This window comes from Nyctereutes procyonoides, unplaced genomic scaffold, assembly GCF_905146905.1.
Source record: "Nyctereutes procyonoides isolate TBG_1078 unplaced genomic scaffold, NYPRO_anot_genome, whole genome shotgun sequence".
NCBI classification, from domain to species: Eukaryota; Metazoa; Chordata; class Mammalia; order Carnivora; family Canidae; genus Nyctereutes; species Nyctereutes procyonoides.
The window spans coordinates 16,084,836-16,097,077 of record NW_026575052.1 but is presented as its reverse complement, the minus strand read 5'-3'; the positions used below and the strand labels follow the sequence as shown (position 1 = coordinate 16,097,077).

Genomic DNA, 12,242 nt, shown 5'->3' with positions numbered 1-12,242 from the left:
TGAAAGGGCAGGGCCAGATGAGTCCCGGAGGAGGTGCGGAGGCCTGCTACCGGGAGGCGGGGCGCGGGGTTTGGGAAAGCATGCGGCCCTTGCGCAACACCTGGCACATCAGCAGCCCCTTCAGGTCCTATCTGCATGAAGGAATCCTGGAGTTGGCTTTGAAGTGGCATGGGACAAGGGGTGGGTGGAATGGAAGGGCATCTAGACTGGGGAACAGCATGTGCAAATGCCTGTCAGTCCGCATGTGTGCCTGACAGTTGGGGAGCAGTGAGGACTCTGCAGTTGCCTACACACTGGGTGAAGAAGCTCTGGTGAGGAGGCTGATGGGGTGGGTCCTGATGGCCTTGAAGGGTGGGCTGAGGACTTGGCTTATTTTGCTGGCACTGGGAGCCTGAGGCTAGGGAGAGGGCTCAGAGAGGCAGGTCCAGTATGGCCTAGGCACCGGGTGGGTGGGGTAGGGTGGGGTGGGGTGGGGGGAGGTGAGTTTCGCCTGGGTGGCTTGGAGAGGCTGATCTGCAGAGACAGAGGCTCCAGCCTCTGTGGGGCTGTGCCCCCCTTGCCTGCTGGGCACCAGCGCCAGTTCTGCTGATTGGTGGGTCAGGCTTCCCCCACCAGGCAGCGCTGACTCAGCGTCTGAAAGGTGGTTCCCACGGGCCCATGTCTCTCTGGGGGCCAAAGGCCATGCCATCCGTGCCCCACCTCCGAGTGGGTCAGCGCCCACGGCCACTGACAATTAGGGCTGAATGGAGGCTAAGATTTCTAGTCTGCCCACCCCTGCCAACCAGCAAGGCCCCAGGCGGTCCTTTCTAGGGTCTCGCCATATGCCACAGCATGTCTGGCCTGGCTCTCCACTCCCCAGGTCCCGAGGTACCACAGTTATCAGTACTCTTTTTATTTTTAAAACAGTGAAAAGAAAAATAAATATCTTTGGAGAATAAAAGTACAGGGGTGGGGGGGTGGGACAGGGTGGTGGGGCTGCAGACTTGGGGGTGTCCTGGCTTCAGTGGTCTTGAGCGGGGCGTGCCGGCGGCCCAGGGTCTGCAGGCCCGCTCCTCCCGGGCCAGGCCCTGCCCCGTCCCCGCTGGGAGGTCTGGGGGCTCCGCCAGCCTCGCCTGCCCGCGGCTCCCAGGCCGGGCGCTGTGTCAGCGGAACCCGCGCGGGGATTAGACCCCAGGCGCCCGCCTGCGCCGGAGCTGCGTCGGGAGGGGCGGGGCGGGGCGGGGCGCTGCCGCCCCCCAGGGGCTCGTCCGCCGGCTGGCCCGGCGCCTGCCAGGGTCTCAGCGGTGCCCCATGTCCTCCATGCCCACGCGGCCCCAGACGCCCAGCACGAAGCTCTCGATGTCGCACTCGTTGGCGCCGCGCACGATGCGAAAGTGGCCCCTCTCGCCCCAGGCTGGGCCCCACGAGTTGGCCGCCGTCTGGGAACGAGGAGGAGGGGCGGTGAGGAGGGCACCGGGGAGCGGGGGAGGCAGCGGCCGCAGGCACCCCGCTCAGGCACCCCGCTCGGGGACTCACCCAGTATTTGAGCGTCCTTCCATCGGGTAGCGTCTCCTCTCCCCACCTGGAGGGCAGGGGTGGGGGCAGAGCCACGGAGGGAGAAGAGAGCTGATTCCACCTGCTTTCAGGGGCTGGAACCCGGGGGTCTTCCCCTTCCAGACTCTGCTCCCTCTCTACCCCCCTCGGTCTCCAGCTCTGGGAGTCTGTGCCCTCTCCACCCTGTGGGGGAGGGCATCACCGGCATAATGGAAGGGGGATGAGCAGAAAGGGGGAGAACTTGGGCCTCCCTCCTGCAGGGCCCCACAGCCTGGGGACCAGTTCTCTGGGACCTCACACATCTGCCTGCCTTCCATCCTCCCTGGGGGGGTTGCCTGCCAGGGAGGGGTTGGGGCTAAGAACCACATGGAAAAGACTCCAAGAACATGGGTGCTTTGGAGGCCCCAAATTCCCACCACAAAGGACATTACATTGGTTGGACCATTGAAAATCAGTGACTGGAACATCTCTGGGTGTTTATATCAGGTGGGGAACTGAAGGCTGGGTGTGGGAGTCAGTGAGGCAGGCAGCTTTGGGGTAGGTGCTGAGATGGGGAGGGCCTGAGCCACCCCTGGAATCTGTGTCTGCATTTCACAGGAGTTATTTTATCCCAGTGTGTCAGGAAGGAAGAGTTCCTAGAAAACCTTAAAAGGCCCCCCACCTCTGGGTGTGACCCTGGGAAGTCCCTCTTCCTTTTATGTCTTGGTTTCCTCTTCTTGGAAATAGGGCTTTGCAGAGAGATGGTGGGGATTCAAGGCAGGGTCAGAGCCCTGAGTGCAAGCCCTGCTGCCCCCACCCTTCTGGCCCCCCAAGCCCCTCACCCTGTGATCTTGACTGAGTGGGTCCCATGCCGGCGGTATCGCTCAGGCCTCCCCAGGCTCACTGGTGTGTGGCTGTAGATGCCGCCCTGGTACAGGAAGAAGTCCTCGTGCACCTCCATGAGAGCTGTGGGCAGAGGTCGGAGTAGGGCCGGCTCAGCCCAACAGCACAGGTCTGGAGATGCCCAAGTCTGGAGATACATGCCCAGACCCATACCAAGACTCTAAGTATCCCCCACAGGCTGCTGCCCGTGGGGAGCAGACAAGGTCCCCCTAACTCCCAGCCCCAGTGGAATGGCTGCTCAATGCTATACAGACCACTTGTGCTGCTGTGCTGTGCCCAGTCTCAGGCAGACACAAGCTTCTGGAACCAGGGGGCAGGATGAGAGGCATTTACCTTGGACAGGGCCATTCTCCATCAGCTCCTTCATGATCTCCTTCTCCTGGAGGGTTGGGAGTGAGGATGAGAGTATCCATCAAGGGTGAGGTTCTAACCTCTGGCCAACTTTCCAGTTCCCCTCCCTCTGCCCCGTCAACCAAGCACAAACTTACGTTGGTGCCAAGGCGGTAGGCAGGAGTGACCTGGTAGATGTCATTAGCATGGACATGGCTGCTGGGGCATCGGGCAGTGGCCTGGCGCTTGCCCCGACCCATGGCCCGGCTGTGCATCATACAGCGGGGCGCCGGGCCAGCCTCGTCCTGCTCACGGCCCACGAACGGGTAGCAGTGGTCAGACACGACCCTGGAGAAGCAGGAGGGAGAGAGGCCAGGTGAGCGCGAGAAGCCCAGCCCGGGGCCCTTCCTAAAGCCCAGGCCTCACGTCCCCTTCCCTGCCCACACCCTCTGCCGCTCACCCTCGACGTCGCAGGAACCACCAGGCACCGTCGAGACGCCCACCACGGCAGCCCTGCTGGTTGTGTGTGTCACAAGACAGCAGGTTCTGGGGCGACAGGACAGGCGCCATATGCCCCAGAGAATGGATTGAGACACGATCAGACGCCACGGCTGTTGGGGGGAGGCAGAAGGGCCATCAGGGGGTCAGGCCTTAGCCCTCCTTTCCCGCTGCGCCAGCCTCTGCTGTCGGGACATACCTGCTGTGGAGAAGGCCCAGGAACCTGCACAATTGCCCTGGTCAAGAGGCTCATGGATCAGGTTGGGCCACTTCTCAGCAGCCTCGAAGGCTGTGGGCAGCACCTCCCCTGGACGTAGCACTGTCTGCAAAGCAAAAGTCACTCCATCTGCCTCCTGCTCTGCCCTGGCCTACCCCCCAAGGGCCCGTTGGCTTTGAAGGGCCACCAAGAGTCTGGGGCCTTCCGCAGCTTGTTCTGGAGCATTCCTGCTGCTGAGGGATCCCAGCAATCTCCACACTGACTCACGGGGAAGACCCAAGCATCATTTAGTGCCTCCCCAGCGTCAGGTGAGGGTGACTAGTCCTGTTGTACAAATAAAGCTGGCAGGGAAGTGGTCAAGCCAGGGTCACCCACTTTCCATTCTCAACTCCTGCCTCATTCTTCCTCTGCACCTTCTGATCTGACACTTCCTTCTTCCTACCAGGACCTTGGGCTTCAGGCCCTACAGGGCAGGGGAGGGAAGAAAGAGTAAGGTCCTGTGACCGGGCAGGCCGCCAAGACACACAGCAAGAGGCAGAAAATAGCAGAGGCCCAGGGGAGTGAGGGCAGGGGCAGGGTCTGGTCACCCCAGCCTTGAGCCCGAGTCCCTCTGCAGGGAGGGCCGCTCTGGCCAACGGCTGTCTCCTCCCTGCCCACCACTGACGGACAGATCCTGCAGCCTGTGCCCCTGCCCTGACCTGCTAAAGTTCTCCCTCCTCACCCTTTGACTGTCCCAGGTCTGGTTCCTGTTTCTCCCCATAGAGGGTCCCAGTGGTAGGAAGGGAGAAGCCCCTTACTCCCTTGGGGTTCCACCAAGTCGGTATTTGTTTCCGAGAATTCCGGCTCTCTAGCCAACGCCAGAGGACTATCTGTCCTTCCCTTCCCAAAATACCAAGGTGACCTCCTGGCCCCTTGGGCCCTGACCCAGCTTTACTGGAAGGAATAACATTTTTCCCAGGCTGAGGAGGCCACCAAGGGGCTCGTGCTGAGACCACAAAACTCAGAATCTGAGCATCAACTCTTCATGCACAGCACATCTTGTCATGGGCAAGAACCTAAGACACAGAGAAGGGGAGTGATTTGTCCAGGAACACACAGCCTATTGGAGAGGGTTAGGCCCGGGCCCTTGGAGGATTGGGAGGCAGTGTGTCAGGGTTCCTGGGGTCCCAAGCCACGGGGAGAGGGCAGGGTGGTGGGCAAGGATGGACTTACGTGAATCTCATTCATATTGGTGACAGAGGAAGAAGGACGGATGGTACCCAGGCGGTAGCGAATGCCTTCATCCAGGGTCATGCCCCAGAAGGCACTGTGGTTCCCAGCCCGCCATCTGCAAGAGAAGGGATGGAAGTCACAGACCTGCCAAGGCTGGGGCCCTGGAGCTATGTGCATATGGGCGGGAGAGACGCATACTGACTAAGTGTCCACGTGATGACCAGGATCCAAGTGAGGATGTGCCTGACAGCACATGATTCTCAGGGGAATGTAGGTGTGTCTGTGCCCAGTGGGGACATTTCCAGGGCCTCTCACCCGTAGTTGCCCTGATTAATGGCGTTGATCATGTCTTGGTCCACCAGGCATGGCTCCTGGTCACACTCCCACCGTCCTTGCTCCTGGCAGGTGCTAGGAGAGCAGAAGGAAGGAAGAGATGGAGGGGGGGCATCCTCTGAAGGGAAGGGGCCGCAGAAGTCAACACAGGCCTGACATTCTATGCTAAGAATTATGAGACAACCCCTGGATGATCCCGTTCAGCCTGGTGGCTTTCAATGTCAACTTCAAGTTCACAGTTCTCCAGTTTATTTCTGCTGCCTGGATCTCTCCAGACCCAAGAATCTTGCTGCTACCCAGTGTCACCACTGGGGATGTCCAACGGCTGCTCAGACTTCACACATCCCAGATTGAATTTCTGATCCCTACTCCCATGCCTGCTTTTCCTATAGTCCGTGGAAAGAGCCTGGGAGTCACCCTTTACTCCTTCCCTCGGGTGCTGATTGGATTCATTGGCAGATCCTTGCTGGCTTTGCCTTTAAACATTCAAAATCCAAACCTCGTCTCATTCCTCCCTCAGCCATCACCTTTCCCCTGGATTCTGCTGAAGCTTTCCCATTGTTCTCCTTGCACCCCCACTTCGGTATATTTTTAACACAGCTGCCAGATGACCCTGTTCAACCCAAGTCATATCATGCCATCCTCCAGCCCAAAACCTTCCCTTGGCTTCACATCACAGAATAAGAGCCAAAGTCCTTGCCTTGCTAACGAGGCCCTGCACAATCTGTCCTCCTGTCCTCTCTGTGACCCCTCCTCCAAGTCCTGGCTCCTTAGGCCCCAGCCAGACTGGTCCCCTGACTGTTCACAACATCTGCGCTCCGTGCCCCAGGGCCTTTGAGCTGCTTTTCTTCCCATATCCCCAAGGCTTGCTCTCACTTTGTCCAAATCTGTCTGTCTTTCTTTCTGGGAAGATTTTATTTATTCATTTGACAGACAGAGAGAGAGTATGAGCAGGGGAAGTGGCAGGCAGAGGCAGAAGGAGAGGGAGAAGCAGACTCCCCGCTGAGCAAGGAGCCTGACGTGGGACTTGATGCCAGGACCCCGAGATCATGACCTGAGCCAAAGGCAGACACTCAACCGACAGAGCCACCCAGGCGCCCATGTCCAAGTCTTTCTTCAGATGTCACTTTCTCAGGGAGGCCTGCCCTGGCCGCCTTCCTCTCCTGCTTTCTGTTTTATTTTCTCCTTAGCATGTCATCACCACCTGGCACACTGTGTATTTAGCTATTTGTGTTCTTCATACCTGCTTCCTCGTAGACACTAAGGTTCTGGAGGGCAGGGTTTGTTTGGTATCTTCAATGCTTAGAAAACTAAACCTGGCACATAGGAGCCACCCAAGAAGTATCTGTTGGTTGAATGAGTGAGACATGGTAGTGAAGGGGCTAAGAGCATGGGCTGAAATGACTAGTCACGTGACTTCAGGTAAGTTACTCAAACTCCCTCAAAGTTCTTGTCTGTAAAATGAGGAAGTGAATCATCCCCACTTCCAGGGATTTAATGGGAGGCTTTTGTAAATCCTGTAAAGCAGTTAGCACAGGGCCTGGCCCATCAGACTCCTATCCACCCAGCCTCCTCACATCCTGGGTGTATCTGAAACTTAAAATGGCCCAAACTGCCTTCCCCCAAAGCTGCTCGTCCCTAACATCCTCAGCTCAGGACACAGCACCTTAGCTACCCACGTGTTCAAAGCAGAGCTTGTTGAGATCCGTGGAGTACCCCCATTTCCCATGCCCGCCATCAGCAGATCCTGGGATGGCACATCATAGAAGGCTCTGGATTCACCTGCCACTCACCCCTCCACTGCCACCACCGTCCTCCAGTCCCTATCACCTGTCACTTGGACCATGGCCATGGCTTTCTACCCAGGGTCCCTGCCTCTCAACCCCCCACATACCCCTCAGTCTATCCCCTACCTGCTCTGAAGCCAGAGAGATCTCTCAACGACATAGATCAGATTGTTTGCCTCTAAGTGGGTTCCCATGGCACTTAGAACAGAACCCCCAGCACGGCTATGAGATCCATGGACGTGGCCCTGCACGTCCTCGGGGCCTCTGTTCCCACTTCACAACTCCAGCTGCAGCGAGATCTTTCCCACCTCCTGGCCTTACCACGAGCTGCTCCCTCACCTTCCCTCCCTGCCTGGCCACCTCCCTGGTATCAGCATAACTATCTCCCTTCCTGAGTGGCCTTCCTAAGCCCCTACTCCACTCTAAACCGGGATCCCCCATTGTTTCCTTTCCCCGTCCACACCTGTCACAGGCTGTAAATACGTTTCTTTGCGTGTAGACCAGAACCATCTGCCTCACTTTGCTGCATCAACCTGGCCCAGCACAGTGCCTGGCACATAGTAGGTCTTTAATAAATAGGTGTCGACGAGCAGGGAATACTGTGAATTCCAGGATGCTTTTACAAGCTCATAACTCTGCTATTACAAGATGCTAAACGGCCTCCTTCCCCTGTTGCCTTTTAAGGAGCCTCAAGGGGAACAAACCCAGTATGGCTGGGCTCTTCAGCCCCCGGAGTGGGCGGGGGCACTTTCGGGGCGGGCTAGAGGAGGCTGCGTGGGAGGGGAGGCTCTCCTCACGTTCCCCTTCCTTCTCTGACTCTCGAAGCATTCCTCGAGGTCTCGCACAGCCTGGAAGGCCCACAGACATTGCTCCACACCCTCACTCAGGTGTCAAGCACAAGGAACAGGGCCACCCAGCGCGGGGGCAGTGGGCTGGTCACTCCTTTCCTGCCACCTCCCCCTTTGCCCTCAGGGCTCCCCAAGCAGGTCTAGACTGGGCTGGTAGCAGCAGGTTCCAGCATTCCAGAGGGGCCCAGGGCGGCCAGGCCCCAGGGATAGGAGTGGGAAAGAGGTTAACCCGTCAAAGCCCAGAGGCATCTTATCAGGAACTAGCAGGATCAAGATCACGCAGGCACGCTCAGTCTTTCGGAACACACACACACACACACACACACACACACACACGTGGTTCACACACACACTCGCACCATACACACACAAACACATCCTCTCAGCACCTGCATGATTCACACACACTCACACCAGACACACATTCTCTCAGCCAGCCGCACACAGAACCTCATGAGTCCCCACTCTCACTGTGACCCAGCACCCCTCACCCGAGTGAGGCAATGGAAACAGCTTATGTGTAATGCATTCCAAAAAGTTTCCTCCTCCCTTGGGCCTCTCAGTCCCAGGCAAAGAGGGCACAGGGTGGAGTGGGTGCAGGGCTGCCTCCTCAAAGCCACAGGGTCCCCATTATTCCCATCAGGCGTTTGAGGCTTCCTTCTCAACCCCTCTCTGCTTCCCATCGCAGGACTCCGACTAGAGTGGGGGGTCCCTCTGACCCTTCATCCTCCCACTGGGAACGGTGGGGAAGGGGAGGGAGGGAGAGAGACCACATTCCAGGGAAGGCCCTGCTGCAGGTTGGCTGGCCTCCAGCCCAGCCATCCCTGACCCTCATCCCGTTCAGGGCAGCGGATGCTGTAGTCAGAGGTTTCCTTCCTGGCGCCCCCTTCTCCGGATTCTCCCGTGACATGGAGAAAGGTTGGGAGGGGCAGTAGCCCAGCCTGAGCCAGGAGGAGGGACAGGGAACCTCTCCCAGGTCAGGGGCCACACCTGGGGCCAGGCATCCTTGGCTGAACGCTCCTGGGGAATGCTTGTAGAATGTTGTTTTCTAAGCTGACAGTGTGAAAATCTCCATGTTACAGACAAGGAAACTGAGGCTCAGCAAGTAAGTGACAGGGATAGAATTGGAGCCAAGTCTGTAGGCCACAGAGACCGCAAGGCAAGCCGCCTCTGTACCTCCAAACACTCACCAACGGTTACAGTTGTCCCAGTAGGTTCCCAAGACTGGATAGATGCGACTCCCATGTGTACATCCTGGTGGGAGGGAAGAGGAGAAGAGAAGTGGGACTGGGACCAGAGACAATGGGCTGAGATGGCCAGGTCCTCAGAAGTCAGGTGTCCTGAATCCTCCTACACACACATACATACACACACACACACACACACACAGTGTGCACACGCACGCACATGCATGCATGCATGTCCCAGCCCTCACTGAAACTAAAGTCAAACTATCACTTCTTAAGACCTCTCCTGCAGGGTCACATACCAACTGCTCCCTGGGAAGTTCTTCACTGACCCCAACTTGGATCCCTCCTGCTCCACCTGGATGCCAGCCACAACATTCCTTGGATCCTTTGCCATTTAAATGACTTGAAACTTGGAGATGAGGAGTGAGAGGGGCATGGGGAAGCCGAGGCCCAGAGAAGGCAAGTGACTCCCCTAAGATAACACGGCCCTTTGAGGTGACAACCCAGGTATCCAGTCTCTCACCCGCAGGCCCACAGAACCGCGGGAAGGGATTCAAATGATTCCTCTATGCGACAGGGACAAGGGCTGGGGAAAAGATGGTGACATGGGCTGAAGGCAGGAACAGATTCATCCTCATCTCCCAGGTGTGACCAGCCACCTCCAGTAGAGAATCCTGAGCAAAGGCAGAGGAATGGCTAAGAAGAGCCTGACCAACCCCTGAAGCCTTTATTAGCCTCCAGGTGAGTCAGCGGGCGGGGCCAGCACCTTCCCTGTCTGGCAAGGAGACTGGACTGGGAGAAAGGGCAGGAGCTGCCTTCCTCCTGAGCCAGCTGGGAATCCCACCGACCCAGGGTCTTCTCTTTCCTCAATCTTGCTGGAGGGATTCAAGTTAGACCAGAGCAGGACTTCCCAGAGGCGCAGACAGGGGGGCAGGGTCTCTCTCAGAGTCTACAGAGCCTCCCTTGGAAATGTCAATGCATCAGCCTTGCTCCTGAGCCCTGCTGAGTCCGGGTTGACAAAGCGACCCACCCCTCCTGGCCGTCTGGTGCCCACCTTGGATGGGGGGAAAGGGGGGTGGCACGCCGAGGCAGAAGTCCCAGAAGTCAGGGCAGCAGTCGGAGACGGTGCGGTTGCAGAAGAGGTCACAGTAACAGGTAGCACCCAGGTAGGGCAGGGCGCAGTCATCGGCGCGGCCGCGGCAGCACAGGTCCTGCTCCTGGCAGTACCGGCCGCCCGCATCCCGGATGCCCCGCAGGTGCAGGCCCGGCGCTAGCTCCCGGCGCCCGCGACCCCGCCGCGCACCCAGGGCCGACTCGCCAGCCAGCAGCAGCAACAGCAGCAGCCCCAGTGGACATCGCCACATGGTGCCTCCTGGGCCCGGGGAGCGCAGACGTCAGGGGTCAGAGGCAGTGGGCAGCAGAGACTCCCCGGCACCCCAGGCCTCATCTCCCAGCTTCCTGGGGCTGGGAGTCCAAGGGGGTTCGGCAGGGTCAGAGACCCCGATTCCCGCGCCCCGACCCTGGACAGGAAGGGGATTGAGCGAGAAATGGAGTCCCTCCCTGACCTGCCTGGGGACTTTCAAGGACGGGAGGTGGGGACTGTGGCATTCTGGGTGCCCCCCTGGCTCAACACCCAGGGCCTGGACTGAGGTCTTCTCTGCTATCTGGGTCCCTCTGCCCCTCGTTCAAGCTCCATTCCTAACTTGGGTGCCCCTGGCTTGTGCTCCTCCGTGTCCCTCTGCCGGGTCCACTCCCTCTCGGCCAGCCCTCATGCTCCCCCCGCCCGCCCCCTCCTCTCTGTTCCTTCCTTCGGACTGTCCCCCTCCCTCCGCGCAGGGGAGGGTCCCTACCTGGGGACGGGCTGTGCCCAGGCTGCCCCACGCGCCTCTGCCTGCCGGCTCCTGCGACCACGGGACACTCAAAAGTCAAGTGAGTGCAGGGCGGGACCGCCTTTTGTACCGCCCAGCCCGCAGCGCCGCCCCGACGGGCAGGGCTGCAGGAGGAGGGGCCCCCTGGCTCACACCTGGAGTAGCCCCTCACTCGGGAGCAGGGACCGGGAGAGGGACGCGAGCACGTGATTTGCTTCGCTGGGTGTCTGCGGACAGCCGTTCCCTCAGGGGGCAGAACTCCAAGTGCAGCTGAAAGGACTGAGGTCTGACGTCGGTAAGAACTTCCCAGGGGGCTTCAGCTGAGAAGGGGGGAGAGGGAGCAGCGGAGCTCCGAGATTTGGGAGACGGTGGGGAGGGTGTGGGCAGCCCAAATCTCTCAGAACCTCTCCAATCAGCAATAAAAACAGTTATGCCCACCCCCGTCTCCGTCTCCCGTCACAGTGCCCCCCAGGCTTGGGGCCGCCCCAAGCCGCCTCCGTTCTTGGGAATGATTGGAATCTGGAGGATGGTTGAGGTCCCTGCAGAGGCCTTGGCGGCTCATCCTTTGAGGGGGTGGGGTGGGTGTGGCGTGGGGGCCACCTCCCTGCCCCGTAGTAACTCGCAACTCACTGGTCTTCAGGGCTGCCCTCCCCAGGCACCTTGCCAAGCATTGCTCCCTTCTGTCAACCCCGAGGGCATCCTGCTTGGCACCTGTTCCCCTCCAGGGCCCAAGGGGCAAGAGCCCTGGCAGCTGGTTCCCCCCAACAACAGAGCCCCCCTTCCTGCCCAGGGCATAAACCCTTCCTTAGCGCAGGCCAGCCTGGGCCCCAAACAATGGGACTTCTGTCCCGCCAGGCCCGCTGTCACCTTTTACCTCACCATTGCGCAAGTCTCTCTTCCAGCAGGTTGGGTCTTTGGCTCTGGAACTCTAACAGCAGGGAGGATGAAATTTGACACCTGGACACGTTCTCCTGTTCTCCGGTCCCCAGACCTGCACCCTACATCCGCCCCGAAGGGGAAGCATCCATTAGGCTTGGGGATTCCCTTTGCCCTCTCTCTGACCACTCTCCACCCCTCCCCCAGCCGAGGGATGTCCTCAGCTGGCCAGCTCCTAGGGAACGGTTGTGGTGGTGGGGGGGCAGTGGGAACAGGACAACAGGCATCTGTGACTGGGTTACCCCCTGCCAGGGGGCACTGGGCAGGGAGTCACCCTGTTGCAGGGCACAGCCGGGGCAGGGCAGGGCCAAGTAATGTCCTGGGGCCCCAGCGCTAGCAGGAACACACCAGGAGCTGGCCAGCTGCTCCCTGCAGGGACCCTGGAGGACAGAGCCTAGTGGGAACTTGATGCTCAGAAGAACAGACTTGCCTGAGGTTACTCAGCCAGAATGCAGGCGCCCTACCAGCTACCACTTGGTGCCTTTCCCTCTAGCCACCCTTAGTCACCCACTACAGGTTTCGACACCCTCCCAGTTGGGAAGTCCCTGGTGGAGTCTAACCTCCATTCATCAGGCTGCAAGGCAGGCTCTCAGTATTGGTTCACATCT

The 12,242-nt window shown here is 59.3% G+C and overlaps 1 protein-coding gene across 1 annotated transcript; it reads right to left on the bottom strand.

Moving 5' to 3' along the window:
* Positions 1 to 871: 871 nt before the first annotated feature.
* Positions 872 to 10,774, bottom strand: TINAGL1 (tubulointerstitial nephritis antigen like 1). Its single transcript, XM_055332773.1, has 12 exons — positions 10,681 to 10,774; positions 9,885 to 10,202; positions 8,831 to 8,894; positions 4,988 to 5,080; positions 4,673 to 4,787; positions 3,443 to 3,566; positions 3,206 to 3,356; positions 2,904 to 3,093; positions 2,749 to 2,794; positions 2,355 to 2,478; positions 1,516 to 1,561; positions 872 to 1,418 (listed from the first exon to the last, which is right to left on the bottom strand). The coding sequence occupies exons 2-12, from the start codon at positions 10,192 to 10,194 to the stop codon at positions 1,278 to 1,280; spliced, it is 1,404 nt and encodes a 467-aa protein (XP_055188748.1). The 5' UTR covers positions 10,195 to 10,202; positions 10,681 to 10,774; the 3' UTR covers positions 872 to 1,277.
* Positions 10,775 to 12,242: the final 1,468 nt, after the last annotated feature.